The sequence below is a fragment of the Lycorma delicatula genome, chromosome 4, assembly GCF_047948215.1.
Source record: "Lycorma delicatula isolate Av1 chromosome 4, ASM4794821v1, whole genome shotgun sequence".
Lineage (NCBI taxonomy): Eukaryota > Metazoa > Arthropoda > Insecta > Hemiptera > Fulgoridae > Lycorma > Lycorma delicatula.
In genome coordinates, this window is record NC_134458.1 from 177,653,393 (window position 1) to 177,674,513 (window position 21,121).

A 21,121-nucleotide genomic window follows, 5' to 3' on the forward strand; every position below is an offset into this window, starting at 1 on the left:
GCCCTACTGATCGTACCATAAACTTAAAAACAGTACACACTCTTGATTGATAATAATGAGTGATTGTGTGATTGAACATACTTTTAAGGAGTAAAAGAACTGTCAACAGAAATTCCTAATCTAGTACAATTAGCAGTTAAGCCTGTTTTGAGTAAGAGCTTATATAATATATATATGTAGATGTAACTTACCTCAAACACTTCAGAATTGCTTTCCTTGGTAAAACTTTTGTGGTATGGTTTAGTAATTTATTTAAAAATTTAATAAATAAATTTGATTTTAAACATTTATCCTTAGAAAAATAAAAATAACAACTGAATCACTTCCTTTAAAACTACACTAAAAACGAAATCTCTATGAATGAAACCATGTTAGAAATTGCAACAGAAATTTTGTTCAGATCACACTTAAAATACTACCATAAATATATATGGTAGTATTTTATATACAAACTTGATACTAGCCTGTAATCATTATTGTTAACATCTTTATTGTAACTTCTTTTAAAAATGATTTCCATGTAGCTGAGATTGTAATAGTCATCTAAACCGATATAAATATTACTTCTTCAACAGACAACTAATTTTTACAGAAGCTATAAATCTCTTCTGTACGTTCAAAATTTTCTAAATTTTGATGTAAATATTGTAATGTAACAAAGTATATAAAATAAAAACTACATAAAAAAAACTGTACCTAAGAAAAAACTCTATACCAATTCTACAAACTTGAAATGTCTTTTTACATGCAAACTTATTCAACAAGACAAAAACACAGCTTAAGATCAGCATAATACTGAAATGTAATAGGAAATACAGTTGACATTATACCTATAATGAATGTTTTAACTACCTTCACATAGAAAATGTGAGATTCCAATAATTAAATTTTACTGGTTGTAGTGGAAATAATTACATGGTAAAATAAACAATGAAAATGTTGATAATCTGTTTAAATAATAGGCTTCATCAGATTATAAACTATATACTCAAGGCCATGAAATAGGTGAAACTGATGTCATATGCGCTCTTTTAATAACGACAATATGACAAGATTAAGGATAAGCCTACAACAAAATAAAATAAGTGATTAATTGGAAAACAATGGTCGACATTGAATTTTGGATGTCTGTTTAAAAGTGGTGAACATACGTTGATTCTAAAGTCCGAATCAAGGTATATGTTAAAGAAGAACAAATAGTAAAGATATTATGAAAGGGAGAATACAAAATGCTTCTTTTTCATCTTAAACAGTGCTTATTTGTAGAGATCGGCTGACATCAAGATCAATCACAGCATTATTACTGTTACTGATTTGCTGTAAATTCTTTTTAACATTTACTGGAGTCAACATATCAGTAGATCCATTATCACTAATACTTAGTGAACTCATTTCAGTGCCGCTAATGTCACAGTTTTCTTCTGGTTCTGATATATCACCAGAACCATTAACCACCAGACTACTACCTGAACTAGGTTTCCCTCCTCCACTGGCATTTTTATTACTATTACTGCTACTGTTGCTACTAATACTCGTTTTAATAGTTAACTTCTCTTTTGTTTTCTTTCCAAAATTTACCGCCATTTTTGGAAGACTTCGTCTTGTTGCAACTTCAGGAGTAATACCAACAACAAAATTTCCTATATTACCATCTTCTCTTTCTTCTGTAATTGAACCTAAGCCTCCATCGCTATCTTTAGGAACCTGAATTGGAATGTCATCTAAAAAGAGAGAATAGAATAATATTAAGTTACAAATAAATTTAAAAAAAAAGAAGGTGATAGAAATTAAAATCTGAATTGGAAAGTGAAGATATTTTTACCCTTTTAGATGTATTAAGTGGAAATATGACTGCCTTAATTGCTATAAAACATTCTCAAGTGAATGGATTTCTATAAGAGAAACTCAACAAGATTTGGGCATGTGGTGTGAATCATTTAAAAAAAAAATTTACTGTATTTTACTTACTGAAAGAGTGTTGGAAGGCATTTTTACTATTTTGGACATAATTAGCAAAAATAAGATTGCTTTTAACATATGAACTTAGCTTTTATAGTAATGATTTTGATAAATTATGCTTCTCACAGTCTGTTAAATCACTGTAATCAGCTTATGTCAGTTACATTGGAGAGATCTAAAAATCACAGTGTTACGCTTATATAAATATTGGGACAGACCTTCATTTAGTGAGCACACTTCCTATTCTGATCTGTAGTTGCTAGCATGACTTAAGTAATTCTGTTATTGGTTGCACACTAATACATTTATACAAACATCTTGAAAACTATAAGTATATGCAAACCATAAAAACAATGGAAAACTTTAACTCCACAATACAATTTGATTAGACATATCAACGATTGTAAAATATTCTTCTTAAATAAAAACTAAATAAAATTTCAAAATCATACCTGGTAATTTTTTAGTCCTGAATGATGCATTCGTGATCATGGATTTTGAAACGGTCGTTGTGTTTGTTGCCGGAGATATGGCCATACTTATACCCATTGGTGCATCACTGGTTTGACCTATTAAAATAAAAAAACAATTTAGATACTTATATTGTTTACACAAAACAAAAACTACACAAATATTAACTGAAATCAGTGTTCATTTTGAAAGGATGGAAACCATACGTAATCTCAGGGCCAAAGGTTTTTCTACACTATGATGAAGAAATATATCCAATAATGGACAGAAGTAATAATATTAAACTGATTACCATATGTTTTTCAGGGCTGTCTATCTTACAGATTTTCTTTATTCTAATGTTTTCAGCAAATTCTTCTTCTTTAGGGTGCATAATCATCTCACCAAACATAAAACCCAATTTTCTAATAATGATTAATTAAAATAACAGGATGATCATCCTTTAGTGTTATTGTTGATAATTTTCATTTAAAATAATGATCTATCTACAATGTAGAAAGCAGCACCTACTTTAATAATACACATTTACAGATCATTTTTATTCATGTAATAAACTGAGTTCCTTATTAGATAGAATTTTTACTTGAATCATGATCATCATGAAAATACCAGTATTCAAATGATTTTCTTCTGAGAACAGACTAAAATAGGCAATCATTTTTATACATCAATAAAAATTACCGTAAGGTTTTCTATATTCATAGAACACTTTTTTCAGCATCATCATGTTTTTTTATACCTCACTTTATTACAATATAGAACTCACAATAAAAAACCTAAAAATTGCTTATACAATTTTTATCTAAACACTGGCTAACTTCTGGCAGATTGGTAGCATCTCTGTCTTTTATCCTGAATAATCTGGATTTGAATCCTATTTGGGTTTGGAAATACATATGGAATTTTCACATACAATTTTTCAGGTTTGCTATCCCCAATAAAGATGGTTCTCAACTTTTCTTACTCAGAATGCCGTTCTAATCACAATATTTATATTTCAAGATCATGTGAGCCAGAACAATCCAGCTGCATTATCTACCTCACTAGCTAACACAAACAAAGTAAAGAATTACATTTGTTAATGCAAAGCATATATATGCAGAAATATGTTCATAAAATATTTCTCTAGGTAGTAAACAAAGATATGTAGTAAAGTATTAACAGTGACAAAAAATATGAATAATAAATAAAATGCTTCCTATTAATGTAATAGGCAGCATTTTCTGTTCCTGAAAATATATGTATGCACAGCTTTTAGTACCAACTCTTAGGATTAAGCATGCTACAAAATTAAACAATGCAGTCACCAGCTTTAGAATTATGTGGTGCATTTTGTTCTTTCAGCATTAGGTTGGTTGCCCTGCAAGTTGGGTGTTGCTCAGTAATAAACCAAGACATCAGTTGTTGAATTGTGACTGAAAGTTGTGGGAAATGGAATGGTTCTTTCAGTAGAGGAATGCATTTTTCTCATTGAACACATCTTTTGTGAAGGTAACAAATATACTGATTTAGTATAGCACAAGTTTTCTGAAAAGTTTCCAATACTCCTGTTTCTCACAACAATGCAGTTGAACTCTTATTGAAAAATTTCAGGCAACAGACTCTGTTGAAGATGCTGATCAAAGTGGAAGACCACCTAATCTAAATGAATAGAAGCTACTTAATATTTCAGAAGCCACACCAAAAGTCTATCACAGTCATTGTGTAAGTTAGCACAGCAGTAAGATATTGGAATTGCTACTACAGATAAAGCTGTAAGAAAAGAACTGAAACTTTTCCACTACAAAATAATGGATGTTCAAGAACTGAAACCTTCAGATCATACCAAAATACTAAATTACTATCAAAGGTTTAAATGTTTTATTGACTAAAATTCTGTAGATATCCTCGACGTATGTTTTTTGTATATGAAATGTGGTTTCATCTGGGAGAGTATATTCACAAAATACACATGTCTGTAGTTGACAACCACAAAAAATCTTTACACAAAGCGAAAATTAGAGTCTGGTTCAGTGTGAGCATTGTGGGTCCAATCTTTTTTAAAAATACAGTTAACAGTGAAGAATACAGAACAATTAGTTTAACTAGTCATGTATCAAAAATCTTAACTAGAATTCTATACAGAAGAATTGAGAGGACAGTGGAAGAAGTGTTAGGAGAAGACCAATTTGGTTTCAGGAAAAGTATAGGGACAAGGGAAGCAATTTTAGGCCTCAGATTAATAGTAGAAGGAAGATTAAAGAAAAACAAACCAACATACTTGGGATTTATAGACCTAGAAAAGGCATTCGATAACATAGACTGGAATAAAATGTTCAGCATTTTAAAAAAATTAGGGTTCAAATACAGAGATAGAAGAACAATTGCTAAAATGTACAGGAACCAAACAGCAACAGTAATAATTGAAGAACATAAGAAAGAAGCCGTAATAAGAAAGGGAGTCCGACAAGGATGTTCCCTATCTCCGTTACTTTTTAATCTTTACATGGAACCAGCAGTTAATGATGTTAAAGAACAATTTAGATTTGGAGTAACAGTACAAGGTGAAAAGATAAAGATGCTACGATTTGCAGATGATATAGTAATTCTAGCCGAGAGTAAAAAGGATTTAGAAGAAACAATGAATGGCATAGATGAAGTCCTACGCAAGAACTATCTCATGAAAATAAACAAGAACAAAACAAAAGTAATGAAATGTAGTAGAAATAACAAAGATGGACCACTGAATGTGAAAATAGGAGGAGAAAAGATTATGGAGGTAGAAGAATTTTGTTATTTGGGAAGTAGAATTACTGAAGATGGACGAAGCAGGAGCGATATAAAATGCCGAATAGTACAAGCGAAACGAGCCTTCAGTCAGAAATATAATTTGTTTACATCAAAAATTAATTTAAATGTCAGGAAAAATTTTCGAAAGTATATGTTTGGAGTGTCGCTTTATATGGAAGTGAAGCTTGGACAATCGTAGTATCTGAGAAGAAAAGATTAGAAGCTTTTGAAATATGGTGCTATAGGAGAATGTTAAAAATCAGATGGGTGGATAAAGTGACAAATGAAGAGGTATTGCGGCAAATAGATGAAGAAAGAAGCATTTGGAAAAATATAGTTAAAAGAAGAGACAATCTTATAGGCCACATACTAAGGCATCCTAGAATAGTCTCTTTAATATTGGAAGAACAGGTAGAAGGAAAAAATTGTGTAGGCAGGCCACGTTTGGAATATGTAAAACAAATTGTTAGGGATGTAGGATGTAGAAGGTATACTGAAATGAAACGACTAGCACTAGATAGGGAATCTTGGAGAGCTGCATCAAACCAGTCAAATGACTGAAGACAAAAAAAAAAAGAAAAAAGTTAACAGTGATCATTATTGTGCTGTTTTAACAAACTTCATTAGTTATAACAGAAGTGGAAATCAACCATGGCTGGTTCCAACAAGATGGCAACACAGCATACACAGCTAACAAGTCACTGACTTTTTTACAAAATTTCTTTGGTGAATGAATCATTTCGAGTAGTTTGTGGCCTGCATGATCTGATTCCCCAGATAATTTTCTATGGGAGGGCAGCAAAACAAGCAGTGTTTTGCAACAGACCATGCATGATTGACAAACTAAAATCGCAATAATGGCATAAGTATAAGAAAATTCTAGTACACCAGAAAATAAATAAATTGAAATGTGTGTATTGTTGTATTGATGCTGGAGGAGGACGTTTTCAATTAGATTATTTTAAACATTTTACATTTATTATTTACCTATCAATTTACTTCTGGTATAGAGATTATATTTACAATATTAACCATATACTTAACTTCATTAATCATTTATTAACTTCATACTTTCATGTATATAAATAATGCAGTGAATATTATTTTACACAAAAATATATTGTTGTTCACATAAATTTTACAGCACAGCAGGTGTACAAATATGAGTAGCACCTCATTCTGACAAATATGTAGTTGAAAAGGTAAGATGTGTTTATAACTTTTTATGTAGTTTTTACAAATGTCAGTTAATAGAAAAAAAAGAAATAATGAAATACATAAGCTTTTGACAAATACTATAGGAACATATAACGATCACTAGCACAGATTCATGATTTTTTTTTTCAGTTACAGCTATTGATTATATATATATATATATATATAAAAAGGTAAACATAAAAAGCTTAGGGTTCAGTTTTGTAGGAAAAAATTGATAGCACATGAATCTGTAATTAAGTACAATTATAAACCCCTTGGTGGCCATAAAAAAACTGGTTTTCAACTTTTCCAAGTAGTAAATGACATGAATTCTATTATTTAAAAAATGAGATTACAAATAAGGAAATTTTATTTTAAACAATTTAATATCTTTTAATATTCTTTGATTAATCGTAAAAATTTTTCCAGCTGATTAAAATTAATATATTACCATTAACATAAACTTATTAAAACTCTTTGAGGCATGGTAGTACTTTAATTATACCACCTTTTTAAGATTTTTTCCTCAGCAGCACGGTGGTATATGTATATAACCAATTAGCTGAGCAGTTCCTATGGTTCTTATGAGTCGATCCCGATCGATCCAGCCATCTTATTTATTGTGCTCCTCATATTAATACCATTTTGAAATCTTGATTTTCAAGGTTACGCGAGTGTGTATCCTAATACCTGCTATTATTTGTAATTTAAGTGACAAAATTGGTTGGTGTGAATATAATTCCATGAAATATACGTACAAAAATGTAAGTACTATATACTTATTTCTTTTTTTTACTATATTTACTTCAATAATTATTATTAAAAGTGGTGCTATAAATTCTATAACACCATGCAACAATGGTACTTCCTATATAAAATTAAATTTATGGTTAATTTTCTATGAATTTTTGTGCTACTGTACAAACATGATTAATTTTTTATTTTCTTTTGCACAGATTCCAAGATGAATGGTTTTAATGATTTTGAAATAGCTGTGCTTCTTGAAGAAATACCTTCCAATGGAGAAAGGCCAGTCAAAAGGGGTTGCAAAGTGTGGATGCTTTGTTGTGAAAGTGGATATAATTATAAATTTGATGTGTATACAGAAAAAAGAAGTAACATTATAGAGAAAAACCTTGGAGCAAATGTTAAAAGGTTGATGGAAGTACTAGATGGTAAAAACCATAAAGTTTTCTTTGATAATTATTTAAATAATTATGAACTTAAGTTTTATATTATGCAGAAAAAGATATATGCATGCAGTACTGTACGGTAGAAAAGAAAATGCTTACCTTTTCTGAAAGCTGATAATGAGTTAGAAAGGGGTTTCTTACATAGATAGAGTGGAAGGTTAGTGATACAGGAATCCTTGTAAAATGGAAGGATAATAGATCTGTTAACATGCTATCTAACTACCACAGTCCATTTGATGTTAATGTTAACAGAAAATCTAAAGAAGGCACAGTACTTCAAAATCATTGTCCTTTAGCAATAAAAGATTATAATGCATAAATGAATAATATTGATAAATTCAATCAACTAAAAAAAAAACTATGGAATTGACAGACACAGTAAAAGGGGGTGGTTACAAATTTTTTGGCACTTAGTTGATGTTTCCATTGTAAATAGTTATCATCTGGAAAGAACTAGATGTTGAAAAATGTCTCTAAAAGATTTCAGATATAGTTTTTCTAGTAAATATGTTCATGCTTCGTTTGTCACCGGCCGTCCTTTGCAATCGCCTAAAGGGCCAGCACTCATAAAGAAAAATAGACCACAAGTCCCCAGAAATATAAGAACAAACAGCACCAGTCATCAACCTGAAAGAGGAAGTTATAGGTGTGTATTGTGCAGTACAAAAGCCAGACAAATTTGGACAATGTGGATGTGCACACAAGGCCCAAGTATCTCTTTACCTAAGCAAAGCAAAAACCTGCTTTCAATTATATCATAATTAATATCTATAACTTTTATTTTTAATTTTTAAGTGTTATTCTTACAAGATAAATTAGAAATTCATAATATCTTATGGGTTTTGTCATTTTTTATTCCCATAGTCTAGATTGTTCTCCAGGCATGGTGGTACAACTATACTACCTCTGATAAGGGTAAGTGACTGTGATAAAAAATATTTTGCATGATATTACATGTTCTTATACCAATATGACTTAAAAAAAGTAAAAAACATAATCTTCAATGATTTATTAAAATCTGTGTCTCAAAGAGTTAAATAAGAAAAATTATACAATATTTATTTACTACTATAAGAGAAATTCAATTTACCACTATGAGTCATTTGGGCACAATTTTTAATGGAATTTGTAACTAATAAAACATCAGTATAACACTGGTAACAAGCTCTCTGATGAAGATCTTCCACTGCCTGTATCGCAACGTAACCATAATCATTAAACCTTAAAAAAAATATTAACAAATATTACTATCACTATTTTAGCTAACACATTTAAAAGATAATAATAAAATTAAAATCATATAATAGTAAAATTAGAAGCATATTTGAACAGTTAAACAATCATCATCATTAGATACAAAAATAAATGCATCTATATGATTTTTCAAAATTGAAATGCACATCTAGTTTAGATTATTTTTTTTAACTTATGTTAAATAACAAAATTAAAACCTGGCCTGATTTAATTGGGGATACTAAGAAACTATACAGAACAAAACAAAAAACAAACATCAGAATAAATAACCGCAAAAGTAACACTGATAATATAGCATAAATAGATTAAAAAAGGATACATTAAACAATTAAATTATTATTCCATCAATTCTCAGTGGTAACCATCATGGACAACAAAAAAATTCAAATTAAAACAAAGTGCAATCCTTAAAAAGTTCTATATAATAATTAATTACATAATAAAATATACCTGTCAAAGAGTAATATTCTTTATACTTTATGTAACTTTTAAGTCACAATTGTTTTATGTGTTTAATTTAAGACATTATTATCAAACCATACTTTCATCTAAGTTTTAGTTTAATCAATTTCATATAAGAATGCACTCCTCTTGCTTTAACTGGTGTCATCTGCATATAAAAATTTATAAATACATTTTGTAATTTGGATTTGGGTGTTTTATGTATACAATTTTATTTCAATAACCATTTAGCAAAGAACTTTTCTCTAGTTATCCTAAAAATAATTTTATTCATTCTACATTACAGTACACTAAACGGTCTCCATTTTCATATTGATGACTTATAAATGTTAAAACAGCTACTCATTCTCACACCAACTTGATATAAACTGTTTAAACTTCCTGAAAATATCAGCTGTTTACTAGTTAAAATCAAAATCACAAGTTAGTTGCAACAAATTGCAACTAACTGCCGCTGGCTCTGAACAGTGGGTGCGCAAATGGATTGTGAATCTAGCGAAATTCTGTGCAAGTGACGTGTCATGAGAAAAAAATGCGGCGTTCAATTGAATAATGGTACACCATCAAATTTTATATGCCACTCAAAAAATGTAGGATGGAGACTTTTAACATGTTGCAGGTAGCGTTTGGATAACGAGTACCTGGAAAGAACACAGGTTTTTACTTGGTACAAGGCCTTCAAAGAGGGGAGAGAGGATGTGTAGGACGAAAAATGCATTGGTTGACCATCCACAACCAAAATGTGGATTATGTGCACAACCTTTTGAACATGATCAACGTATGAATAAGCAATTAATCATGGATGAGCTAAACTTGCCGAAAACCAAAGTTCACAAAATTGTGACGAATGAATTGGGCATGCAAAATGTGAGTGTAAAATTGGTGCCAGAAATTCTGACTGACCTCAACAAAAAGACATGTGACAATGTGTGACAAATTGTTAGGGTATGTGATAACAGAGCCAGACTTTATGCAGCGTGTGATCACAGGAGATGAATTCTGAGTCTTTCAACAGGGCAAACATCACAATCATTCAGCCTGAAGAAGCTTAGATGAGCAAGCTGGATGATCAAAACAATGCTTTTATTTTGTTCCACGATTCAAAAGGGTCATTCTCAAAAAGTTTGACTCCCCATGTCAGTGAATGCAGCTTTTTATGTCCAAGTGCTGAAAAGACTTCAAAAAACACATTGTTCGCGTCCATCTCAAGATCTTCCAACAGCTGGATCCTCCACCATACAATGCATTGAGGACCCTGTCAACGCATACTGCATTGACAATGAGGGAGTTTCAGACCTCAAGAAAATGCCAATGTTGCCACAGCCATCCTACAGCCCTGACCTGTCTCCCTGCAACTTCTTTTTGTTCCCTGGCTGAAAAGAGATATGAAAGGATATCGATTTGCAACTGTTGAAGCTGTTTAAGAGGCTGTGATAAGGAACCTCCGCAACAGGAGTTCTTGAAAACATACCAACAATGGAAAAATTGGTGGGAGTGCTGTGTGGCTGTACAAGGAGCCTATCTTGAAGATAGTTAAATGTATTTGCTCATATCTTCAGTAAAATGAGTTTGCCACTATCAATCTGGTTACTTTCAGAACAAACCCTGTATGGGTTTGTTCAATAATATTATAATATTTAGAGACATTAATTTTCTTAAAAACCATAGAACCTTTTTCAAGCATATTCATTTTATTTTTCAGTCTAATTCAACTTCTTACAGTTTTGCTAACATTCATCACAATTTTTTTTCAATCATCAAATTATTTACTGAAACATTCTCTTATAGTTAGTTAAATGTAAATATAATGCTTCTAATAAAATAAAATGGTTATAAAATTAATTGTTATATTATAATAAATTATGGAAGCTCATAATATAAGATAAATAATTTCATACAATTTACAATTTTGGATTTCATCTATACAGACTGCAAAAATCACACCATTCATTCTGAATTTTTATACAATCTATTATCTAAAAAAACAACATATATTTAAAATGTTTTTTATATGAAAACTCTAATAGAGGTGTGCAGATTTATTACATTGCTTCTAGTAAGTTCTAAATGCAGTGTGGCTCCAATATCTAATAGAAAAAATTCACCTCACAAGAAAACTATAAATTATTACACTCCTTACAGCAAACAATTTATTTAAATATACATTTTCTATGTAAAATATTAGGAATTTATAATCCTTTGCAATGTCAGACATTAAGGATATCTTTTAAAATGATTGTTTTCTAACATTTACAATAATCAATAAAAAATATATATATATATTAACCGCTATGCTAAATTAAATTAAAATTAATGAAATTTAAATCACCGAAACACAGTAAATAGATAAATTAAACTTACCAAATTAATATCAAGAATCAATTTTTGTGGGATCCTGCATTTTCAGTTGATGTTTAATTCTATAATTACATTAAAATCAATGGTTTTTTTTAATTTAAAATTTACAAATAGCTGAAATTGTTAGTGCTTTATAATCTTGAAGTTTGTTATGGATGAACATGTAATTCTGTTGCCCAGTACTGGAATGATGTAATATTTAAACGCTGCATTTTCTTTTGTTGATATCATTTTTGCCAATTCCATGGAATATCAAGGATATAGGTTCTACAAAGATATACCTTGGAGGCGGGTGTTGAAAAGTCTTCCACAGTTTAGAACAGGTTTTTTGGTCAGCCTCAAGATAATATACTCTGTACAAGAATTCAAGTCGCAATCCCCAAGTATCTCAACACACCCTAAAAGCATCTAATAAAATCTACACCATAACAGATGCCCATGTCCCCACTAATACTAAAACCAAATCTCTAAAAGACCGTAAAGAAACAGAAAAGTTCTGAGATCTACTCGACTATACCATAAATAACATCCCCAAAAATCACATTAAACAACTAATCGGAAACTTCAAAGCTCAATTAGGAAGAAAAAAAAGATATCATGAAATCGTTGGAAAATGGCTCATCCAAAAGAGAACAAATGAAAACATGACAGACTCATCAATCTCTCACCTAATCTAATCTTGAAATCCTTATATTTCGAGAGTAAACTAAGTATTGTTTATTACTCAAATGTTTACTACGTAGTCAAAATTAAAATTAAATTCACTCCCCAAAGGAAGGAACAAAACCAAAATCCTAAAATTAAAAGAAAAACAGACTCTATCCACCTAATCATTACCAAAAGCACACTAAAAAATAACAATCATGGATAAACTCACAGACCTATTCAACAACCTCAAACAAATAACAGAATTCTCACCAATAAAACCCTGTAAAAAGCATCAGTGGTGAAACAATGGCAACAAAACAGTACAGAAGAGATATCAAACATTGCTCTTAAACCAATCTTTCTAATAAAACAAAGAAAAGAAACAACCTAAACCCTAAGAATAATAAAAAGACAACACCACAAAGATACACTAAAATCAACAGAAGAAAAATTCAACAAAACACAGTTGGGAGACTACCACAAGACCTTCAAAAAAGAACTCAAAAAATACATACTCCTAACCCTTGTAATGAAGGATGAAAACCATAATCTGGCTCATAACAATAAAGACATGGAGATCCTAGTTAAATATTTCAACAAAATCCTGAATTTCAAAGAACCAACAGAATTCCTAAACCTTGACACCAGCAATCCAATAACAACACCACTGGAAAACATCAATCCTACCACAATAAAAGAAATTTACCAAGCACAGGGTGAGATGAAGAATTACAAAGTGGTGGGTGAAGATCAAACTTTTGTAGAGATCTGGAAACATGCAGGAAGATCAGCAAAGATTGCCCATCACCAACAGCTTATCAACATCTGGGATCAGAGAAGAACTGAAAGAACACTGGATGACAGCCCTCATCCATCCACTACACAAAAAATCAGATAAAACAGACCTTAACTACTACAAGGGAATCTCACTTCTAGACTCAACATACAAAATTCTTTCAACACTTATTCTTAACAGGATCGGTCTACAACTCAAGAAAGAACTAGGAGAATACCAGGAAGGTTTCAGACCCTAGAGGATCTGTCCAGATCAGATCAGGAGTCTCAAGCTAAAAATGGATTAAAACAGAAAAAGAAGCAGAGACGTGGTGATTTTGTAGACTTTAAGAAAGCATACAATTGACTTCAAGCATCCACAGAGAATCTCTACTAAAAATTCTAAGACATTGGACTACATCCCAAATTAATTAACAAACATGATAAAACTGATCCTCACAAACACAAAGTCAAAAGTGAAATTCAGGGGTGAAATCTTGGAACCATTTGAAATCAAATCAGGACTGTGCCAAGGTGATGGTTTCTCACTGCTACTATTCAACTGCACTCTGGGAATGGTAAGAGGAATGGCTCACAAAGGACCCCCCCCCCCCCGAAAAAAAAAAAAACTGCCTTGGTTTCGTTGACAACTTGGCACTGCTAGCAAATGAAATCAATGAAGCTAAAACACAGAAATGCTTTGCAAAACATTAAATAAAATTTACTTCAAAATATCATTCAAAAAGAGTGAAATATGCCCCAAAAACCAACACAATTAAAAGAAGTAAACATAAATGGTAATAAAGTCAAAAGAGTAACCCAATTTAAATACCTCAGAAAAATATGTGAATCAAATATAAATTGTAAATTATTTTTATAAATTTATTGATAAATAATATTCACAATTTATACCTTCATCATTTCCTATATAGTCTCCTGCATGATCTACACACTTTTACAAACAATTTGGAAGCTTGAATACTCCTTGTTCACAAAAAGTTTGAAGACGAGTCATCAACCAACTGCGCACATGCTCGCTCCTTGACATCAATCGTTCCTCTCCAAGCAATTCTTTCAAGGACGCAAACAAAAAAATAGTCGACAAATCTGGACTATAGGGAGGGTGGTTGAGGGTTTCCCAGTGCACTTTTTCCAATTTATCTCTTGTCAAAATCACAGTGTCTGGTCTGGTGTTGTCACGGAGAAGGGTGACATTTCTGATGGGCATATCTTGTCTTTTGTTTTGGTAGGCAGCTTTTGTTGATTGTAGCAGCTGGCAATAGTAAGCCACATTCACCGTTTGTTGATTGTGGAGAAAATCAATGAGTAAAACTCCCCTTGAGAAAGAAAAAAAAAATTGCAAGAATTTTTCCGGGCGACAGATGGGTTTTGGCTTTCACTGGGCAGCCCTCATCCTTCCTTCCCCACTCCTTACTCACCATTTTTTGACTCAAGTGTAATGACAGACCCATGTCTCATCACATGTGATGATGCGCCTCAAAAAATCGTCTCTTTCTTGCTGAAATCAATTCAGAAGTCTCTCACAAATCTCCAACCTGACCTGTTTTTGATTTACAGTCAACAACCTCAGAACCCATCAAGCACTAATTTTTCTAAAGCCAATATGATCAGTGATAATGGATTGAGCACTCCCATAGCTGATATAAACTTCTGACATGATTTCTTCAACAGTGAACCACCAATCAGCTTCAATAAGCTCTTGAATGGCACAAATGTTGTCAGCTGTGAGACTTGACCTTGGGCGTTGATCATGATTTTTGTTTTCTAAACTTTTTTGCTTTTCCTTAAATTGTCTGGTCCATGAATACACTTGGTTCTGGGACAGTGCAGGCATCCCCAAACTGTACCTTTAAGGAAGTTAAAATTTTTATAGGTTTAACACCTTTATTAGTCAAATACCTTATGCAACAGACGAAGAAACATCTTGCTCACTCGTGGTTGTACTGAAGATAGAACAGAATGGAGGAGGCTAACCAAGCTGGTTCCCCTCTCTAACATACTGAACATTAACCCCCCACACCACCATACAACTGTTTGCAACTGCTTGCTACATAAATAGCAAAATTACCACTTATATTTGATTCACCTTCGTAATAACAGGCAACCTAAATGAAAAAACCTAATCCAAACAAGAATGAAAAAATAGCTAAAGCACGAAAATAAACATTGTATACATCAGTAAAAAATGTCTATCCATAAACACAAAAATAAGACACTACAACACAGTTATAAAACCAGAAGCCACATACATATGCAGCAGAAATACTCTTCCACCTGAAGGAATAATCAAAGACCAACAGACTCCTGAAAATCGAAAAAAGAATTGAAAGAACCTGCATCAACAAAAAAATACCAGAAAGATGAGCAGTGGTGAATTGTGCCCAATAGTCATGTACAAAGAATTAGAACCCATCACCCATCACTGTAATAATGCGTAAGAAGAGTCTAGGATTCTTTGGATACATCATGAGGATGCAAGATCCGAAACTTCTGAAACAACTGGTATAGTAAACTCTCAACTCGAAAAACACAGACAGAATGCAAATGGATCAGAGAAATAAGAAAGGATCTGAAAGAAACTGGTCTTGCACCAGAAGACACGAGACAAGATAAAATTAAATGAAAAAATTAAGGACAAAGACAGTCTCTTCACACTCACAAGAAACTCAAACATGAACATTTTCAACACCAGAAGGGGCACGAAAATCGCAACGTATGAAAAAGTACTGGGAAGAACAGTCCCTTCAGAGACTTTGATAATGGACTGACTAAAATGATCCTATGCAGATATAAAAGATTGAAGTAATAAAAGTATGCTATTTTACAGTCTCTAAGGAAATAATATAAATAAAATTTATAATTTCATAAATATTTAATTTATTGACACCATTTTCATTTATTAGATAGAATGTGAATTAGTCAGACTCTAGCAGAATATTCAGGGTGGCTGAAATATAATGCACACTAAAATTTAACAGGAAAACAAAATGTTGTACAAAGAAACAAGTGTTGCCATCATGTAGTTTTCTGCTCCTATTACTAATATACCAAAATTTGTTGGCTCACTCCCTTTCAGTTACTGCTGGTTGTCATTGTTATGGCGTCAAGTACACCTGCTTTGTCAATGCATCTAAAACGAGCAGGGACTGAATTTTTAACAGTGGAAAAGTTATTATTAGTGACATTCATCAACTAAAAGTTGTTTATGATGATGAAACTACTGATCAAAGTACTGTGATAGGAGTGCAATAAAATTTTGTGCATCAGAAGCTGGTAAAGCGATTATTGAGCATGAACCTCACAAACCTCAATATGTGGCTGATAAGTACCAAATGAGGTGGATGAATTGATACAAAATGACCAATTCATCACACAACACATTGCCACCATATAGGCGTGACGAAAGAATGATTAGGAGAGATCATTTTGCATCTGGTACTGTAAAATCTGTTTGTGGTAGGTGCCACGAAACTTACAAAAAAGAATAAACAACAAAAGAAATATTGTAAACAGCTTCTGAAATGTTATCAAGATACTTTTTCAATATTGTGATGGGAGAAGAAACTTGATGCATCATTATGACCCAAAAGAAAAAAACATGAAACACTGATACCAAGTCATCACAATAAAAAAAATTTAAAAACACAACCCTGTGCAAAAAAAAATCTCCAGTGCTCTGAGATTATACTAACACTATGTAACTGGAAGCTGAATCGACAGTAAATTCTGTAAAAAATAAAAGAGATTTTAAAACAACTTAGGAGAAGTGTACGCCATGTTTGACAATCCACAGAGCCAATAATTCTGCAACATAATACTGCCTGATCTCAAACATTGTGTGCAACCAGCAACATTCATGAAGCTGAAATTTGAACCTATTCCAAACCCTTTATATACTAATCAGATTTGGCTGCCTGTGATTTTCACTTCATTTCACAATTAAAGAGGGATATTAAATACATTCATTTCACCATAGATGATGAACTAAAGGCTGCAGTGAAGTCACAGATCAAGAAAAATTATTAGCATTCTTCACTGAAGGAATGAGCAAATAGGTTCAACATAGGGAGAAATGCGTAGCTGTAAATGGTAACTATATGAAAAAATAAATGTAAGTATTTGTATAAAATAGAATGAACTATTATGTGATATTTGTTTTATTTGTCTATCTTTTTTCATTTGTGACTTATCTCATTTACAATGCTAAGAGCAAGTTACATGCATTACATTTCAGCCACCACTTGTAAAATTATATTTTTAATTTAACTGAAGATTTTGGAAAAATGTAAATAAATTTCTAATAGGATGTTGCAGCAAGTAACATTAAAAGTTCAAAACCAAAGTAAATTATAAAAATCCAAGCACATATGAAACTGCCAAAAAAGATGCGATGGGCATCTCAAACATTCTTGATAAAAGTAAATTTGACTATTAAAACAGGTCAGATTTATTTTTTATAACCAATATCAATAAATATGTAAAAAAAATATTATTTGTAGAGAAGCTTCTAGTAATAGAAAGTGCAGAAATAAAAAAAAAAAACAGAAAAATGAAGAATATAAATTAATACATTTAAAAAGAGAAAAATCCAGAAACAACAAAAAGAATTTCTAGAACGGTATAGAAAATAAAAACCATTACACTTGAATGAACAATAAATCTGTTACTGTTATGACAGGTCAAGTCCTACACCTGGAGCAACAAATATTGCAGAGGGTCAATAACAAATTGGACAGCGTCAAAAAATTTGAAGAGTGAGTGCAGTAACAGTCAAGCATCAGTCAAGAGAAATTCCATTTTGGGGTAGTATTATTTAGCGAGTTACGTATGAGAACCCGTTTGGTAAGTCTGTTGTGAACAGGAGACAAGGTGTCATTATTCACTGATAAGTGTAAGCTAGTTTTATTTTTGTAAGTAGTAGAAAAAAATAAATATTGTATAAGTTTATTCCTAATTTTGTTATCCGACTGCCATAAGCACTTCTTAATTTTGTTTTATTTTTTATTACTTATTGTAATATTCTACGCAAAGTCAAAATTGTTGTTTGTGACCTATATAATTTACTTATTTTGTAAATGGTAAGTTACAGAGTAAATAAATTGCATTAGTAAAAATTTTAGTACATGTAACCTTTCAATATTCTTTGTTGAACCAATAACATGAGACAATAAAAACACATATGCCTGCTAAAACATCAGCAGGCATTACACTGTTACTTTAACTTAGGCATAAATACCACTCTTACAAACTGTCTACCTGTAATTCTTTCTTGTAGAAATGTTAAGATATTTACTACTCTCTACACCTAATGTAAATCATCTATGTTATATTTTGCTTTGAAGTCATGAATAACAACTGAAGTCATGACTACTATCATCTTATTTATAAATGATAATTTTGTTTTACTTTTAAAAAGGTATCATTTCTGTTGTTATTCAAATTCTTTTAGTTTATACAATTGCTCTACAAAAAAATAAAATGTATTAAGATCTTGACTATAATTAAAGAAACAAAGACCAACATCAAGAAACAATCATCACTTCACGGTCAAGATATTCCATTGTGTTATAATAGAATTATTAATGTTATAAATATCAATTGGTTATTAATAAGATAATATAATTACATTGCAAAATAAACACTATGCAAAAGTTCAAGTAGAAGTTGCGGTGTAACTGGAATACGAGGAAGCACACGAGGTACTTCATTACTGTAAGATACTCTTTTACCAGGTTTGTTAAAACCTTGAGTTACAAGCCTGAAACAAAGTCAAAAAATAAATTAATCTCATTTTTAGTTTATAAATATATAACCAAAATATATTACTTACAAAATATTCAGGAAAGGACAATTACATTTTTGGTAGATATGAAATGTATATGAAAATTAACAAACAAGAAAATATTTCATCAATGTTAAGGCTTGTAATCAAGTTTATTTCTTCTTTATTTTGTTAAGAGTCCTGTGATCCTGTAATTTTCTTCCTTCTCACAATATATTAATTGTTGTACATGTACTATATTGTTCAATTCAGTTAAGATTTGGAATGCATTTGTTCATAATGTAGAATCCTAACCATTAACAGTCATTTATCTTATTTTTCAATTAAAGTATGATATATCAATCTATTTTATAAATCAAATGTACGTATTAACTTAATTCATAAAGGAAATTACAGGGCACAGGACTTCTAAACATTCTATTTATTTATTTGTTCTGAAAATAAATATCAATCAATCTTAAAATATTTTCTTTTACATTCATTTAAAGAATCAGCATTGGGGTACTAGCCACACAAATGAGCATAATAATTATTAATAAATCAATATTTTAAATTTAAAAAAAAAGGGAGATGAAGTGTGATTTGAACTGAGTCTCTTCCCCTTACAAGATCCAAATATTTCATTGATTAAAATTTAATTTGGCTATAACTATGGAACCAATGAAAATAAGTACCACTTATGATATATCATTGAAAAGTTGTCAATGAGAGCTTATTACTGCAGTTAAGAAAAAGTCCAAAATCCACATTTTTTTGGAACTTTTGGTTGTCAATTGTAATCAACAAGGGAAGTACACAACTAGATGTTCCAACAGTCCTAAATACAAAATTTCAACATCCTACGGCTAATCGTTTTGAGTTACGTGAGATACATTACGTATGTATGTATATGTACATACATACATACATACATACAGATGTCATACCAAAACTAGTTAAAATGGATATTTCCATTGAAATCTGAAAACCGAAATTTTTTGCGATTACAATATTTCCTTTACTTCATACAAGGAAGTAAAATTACAATATTACCTAAATGTTATAAAAAGGGTGGCCAAAATAATCTTGAATTTATTAGAACTAAAAATTAAAACTTGCTACAACAATAATTAAAAGATTTGAATTTAAAAACATAAAGGAATAAGATTGAGTTAATCAAATAGTTTAATACAGAAAACACACTAAATATGATAATGTAATATAGTAAGATCACAATAGCAATATACACTCAATGAAAACAATATTTCTAATATATGTCTTAGATCTAAGTTTCTAGTATCACTACCAGTTTTTTGCATATTTTTGTTTTTAGGCCTACATACAGACCTTTTGGCTCCCAGGTGTAATATGAATGTTTACAATGATACATTTTTGTATACAGCTATAATAAATAAATAAACCACACATAACATAATAAAAAGGGTAATCAAAGTAAAACATCATTAGAAACTCTTAAAGCAAGTGAAAATAATTTTAGAAAATTTCATACTGTGATATAAAAAGTTCCATAAATAAATGTTAGTCAATGGAAAGATATTTTTCTTCACCACAATCAAAAATGATCTTTTTTTCATATCCTTACAATACAACTGAAAAGAAAATTTTTTTTCTCTAAAAAAAATTATAGTTAAGAAATTTTTAAAATCTGATTAGGATGTATTCTGATAAATGTATTCTCAGAGAACCGAAGTTAAAGTTAGGTACAGTTTAATTAATAACTCTAGTATTTAACAGAAATACAAATTTTAATGTTGTACTAAACCAGTGATTTCTAAAGTGTACATTCTTACAATGGAGCTAGCTTCTTACAATGGAGTACATAGCAAACTGTATGAAACCCCATATAATGCATAACTCCATTCTACCAGATGCTTTAGATACGGTGAACATTATGATTGATGATTCTGCTGGGAAGCTTCTTTTATAAGTGCCTTTGTCAGTAACACCATTAATTGCAGAACACAGCTCATAACAAACGACCTCAATGATCAATTAATGAAGAATTAAAATGACAAGAGAATTTGGCTTGCAGCTGGATGAGGCTAAAAAAATAATGGTGCTCACTTGAGTTGACGTATACAGTTTACAGATGGCAATAACATTGTAGAAGACCTCTTCTTTAAAAGTTATCACTCCTAGTGCAATGATTCAAGATTTGTTCGAGATCCTTGATACTTTTATATTTTTAAATAGTTTGGAGTGTGCATCAGTGTCTATACTGATGGTGTTCATT

General features: G+C 30.9%; 1 protein-coding gene across 1 annotated transcript in view; it reads right to left on the reverse strand.

Moving 5' to 3' along the window:
* Window positions 1–710: 710 nt before the first annotated feature.
* Hyccin (PI4KA lipid kinase complex subunit hyccin) overlaps window positions 711–21,121 on the reverse strand; it is a 47,780-nt gene continuing 27,369 nt past the window's right edge. Inside the window, exons 6-9 of the mRNA XM_075362077.1 lie at window positions 18,733–18,864; window positions 8,680–8,810; window positions 2,412–2,528; window positions 711–1,721 (exon numbers count right to left, since the gene is read on the reverse strand). Coding sequence (XP_075218192.1) covers window positions 1,246–1,721; window positions 2,412–2,528; window positions 8,680–8,810; window positions 18,733–18,864 — 856 coding nt within the window. The 3' untranslated portion in view covers window positions 711–1,245. The remainder of the gene's footprint in view (window positions 1,722–2,411; window positions 2,529–8,679; window positions 8,811–18,732; window positions 18,865–21,121) is intronic.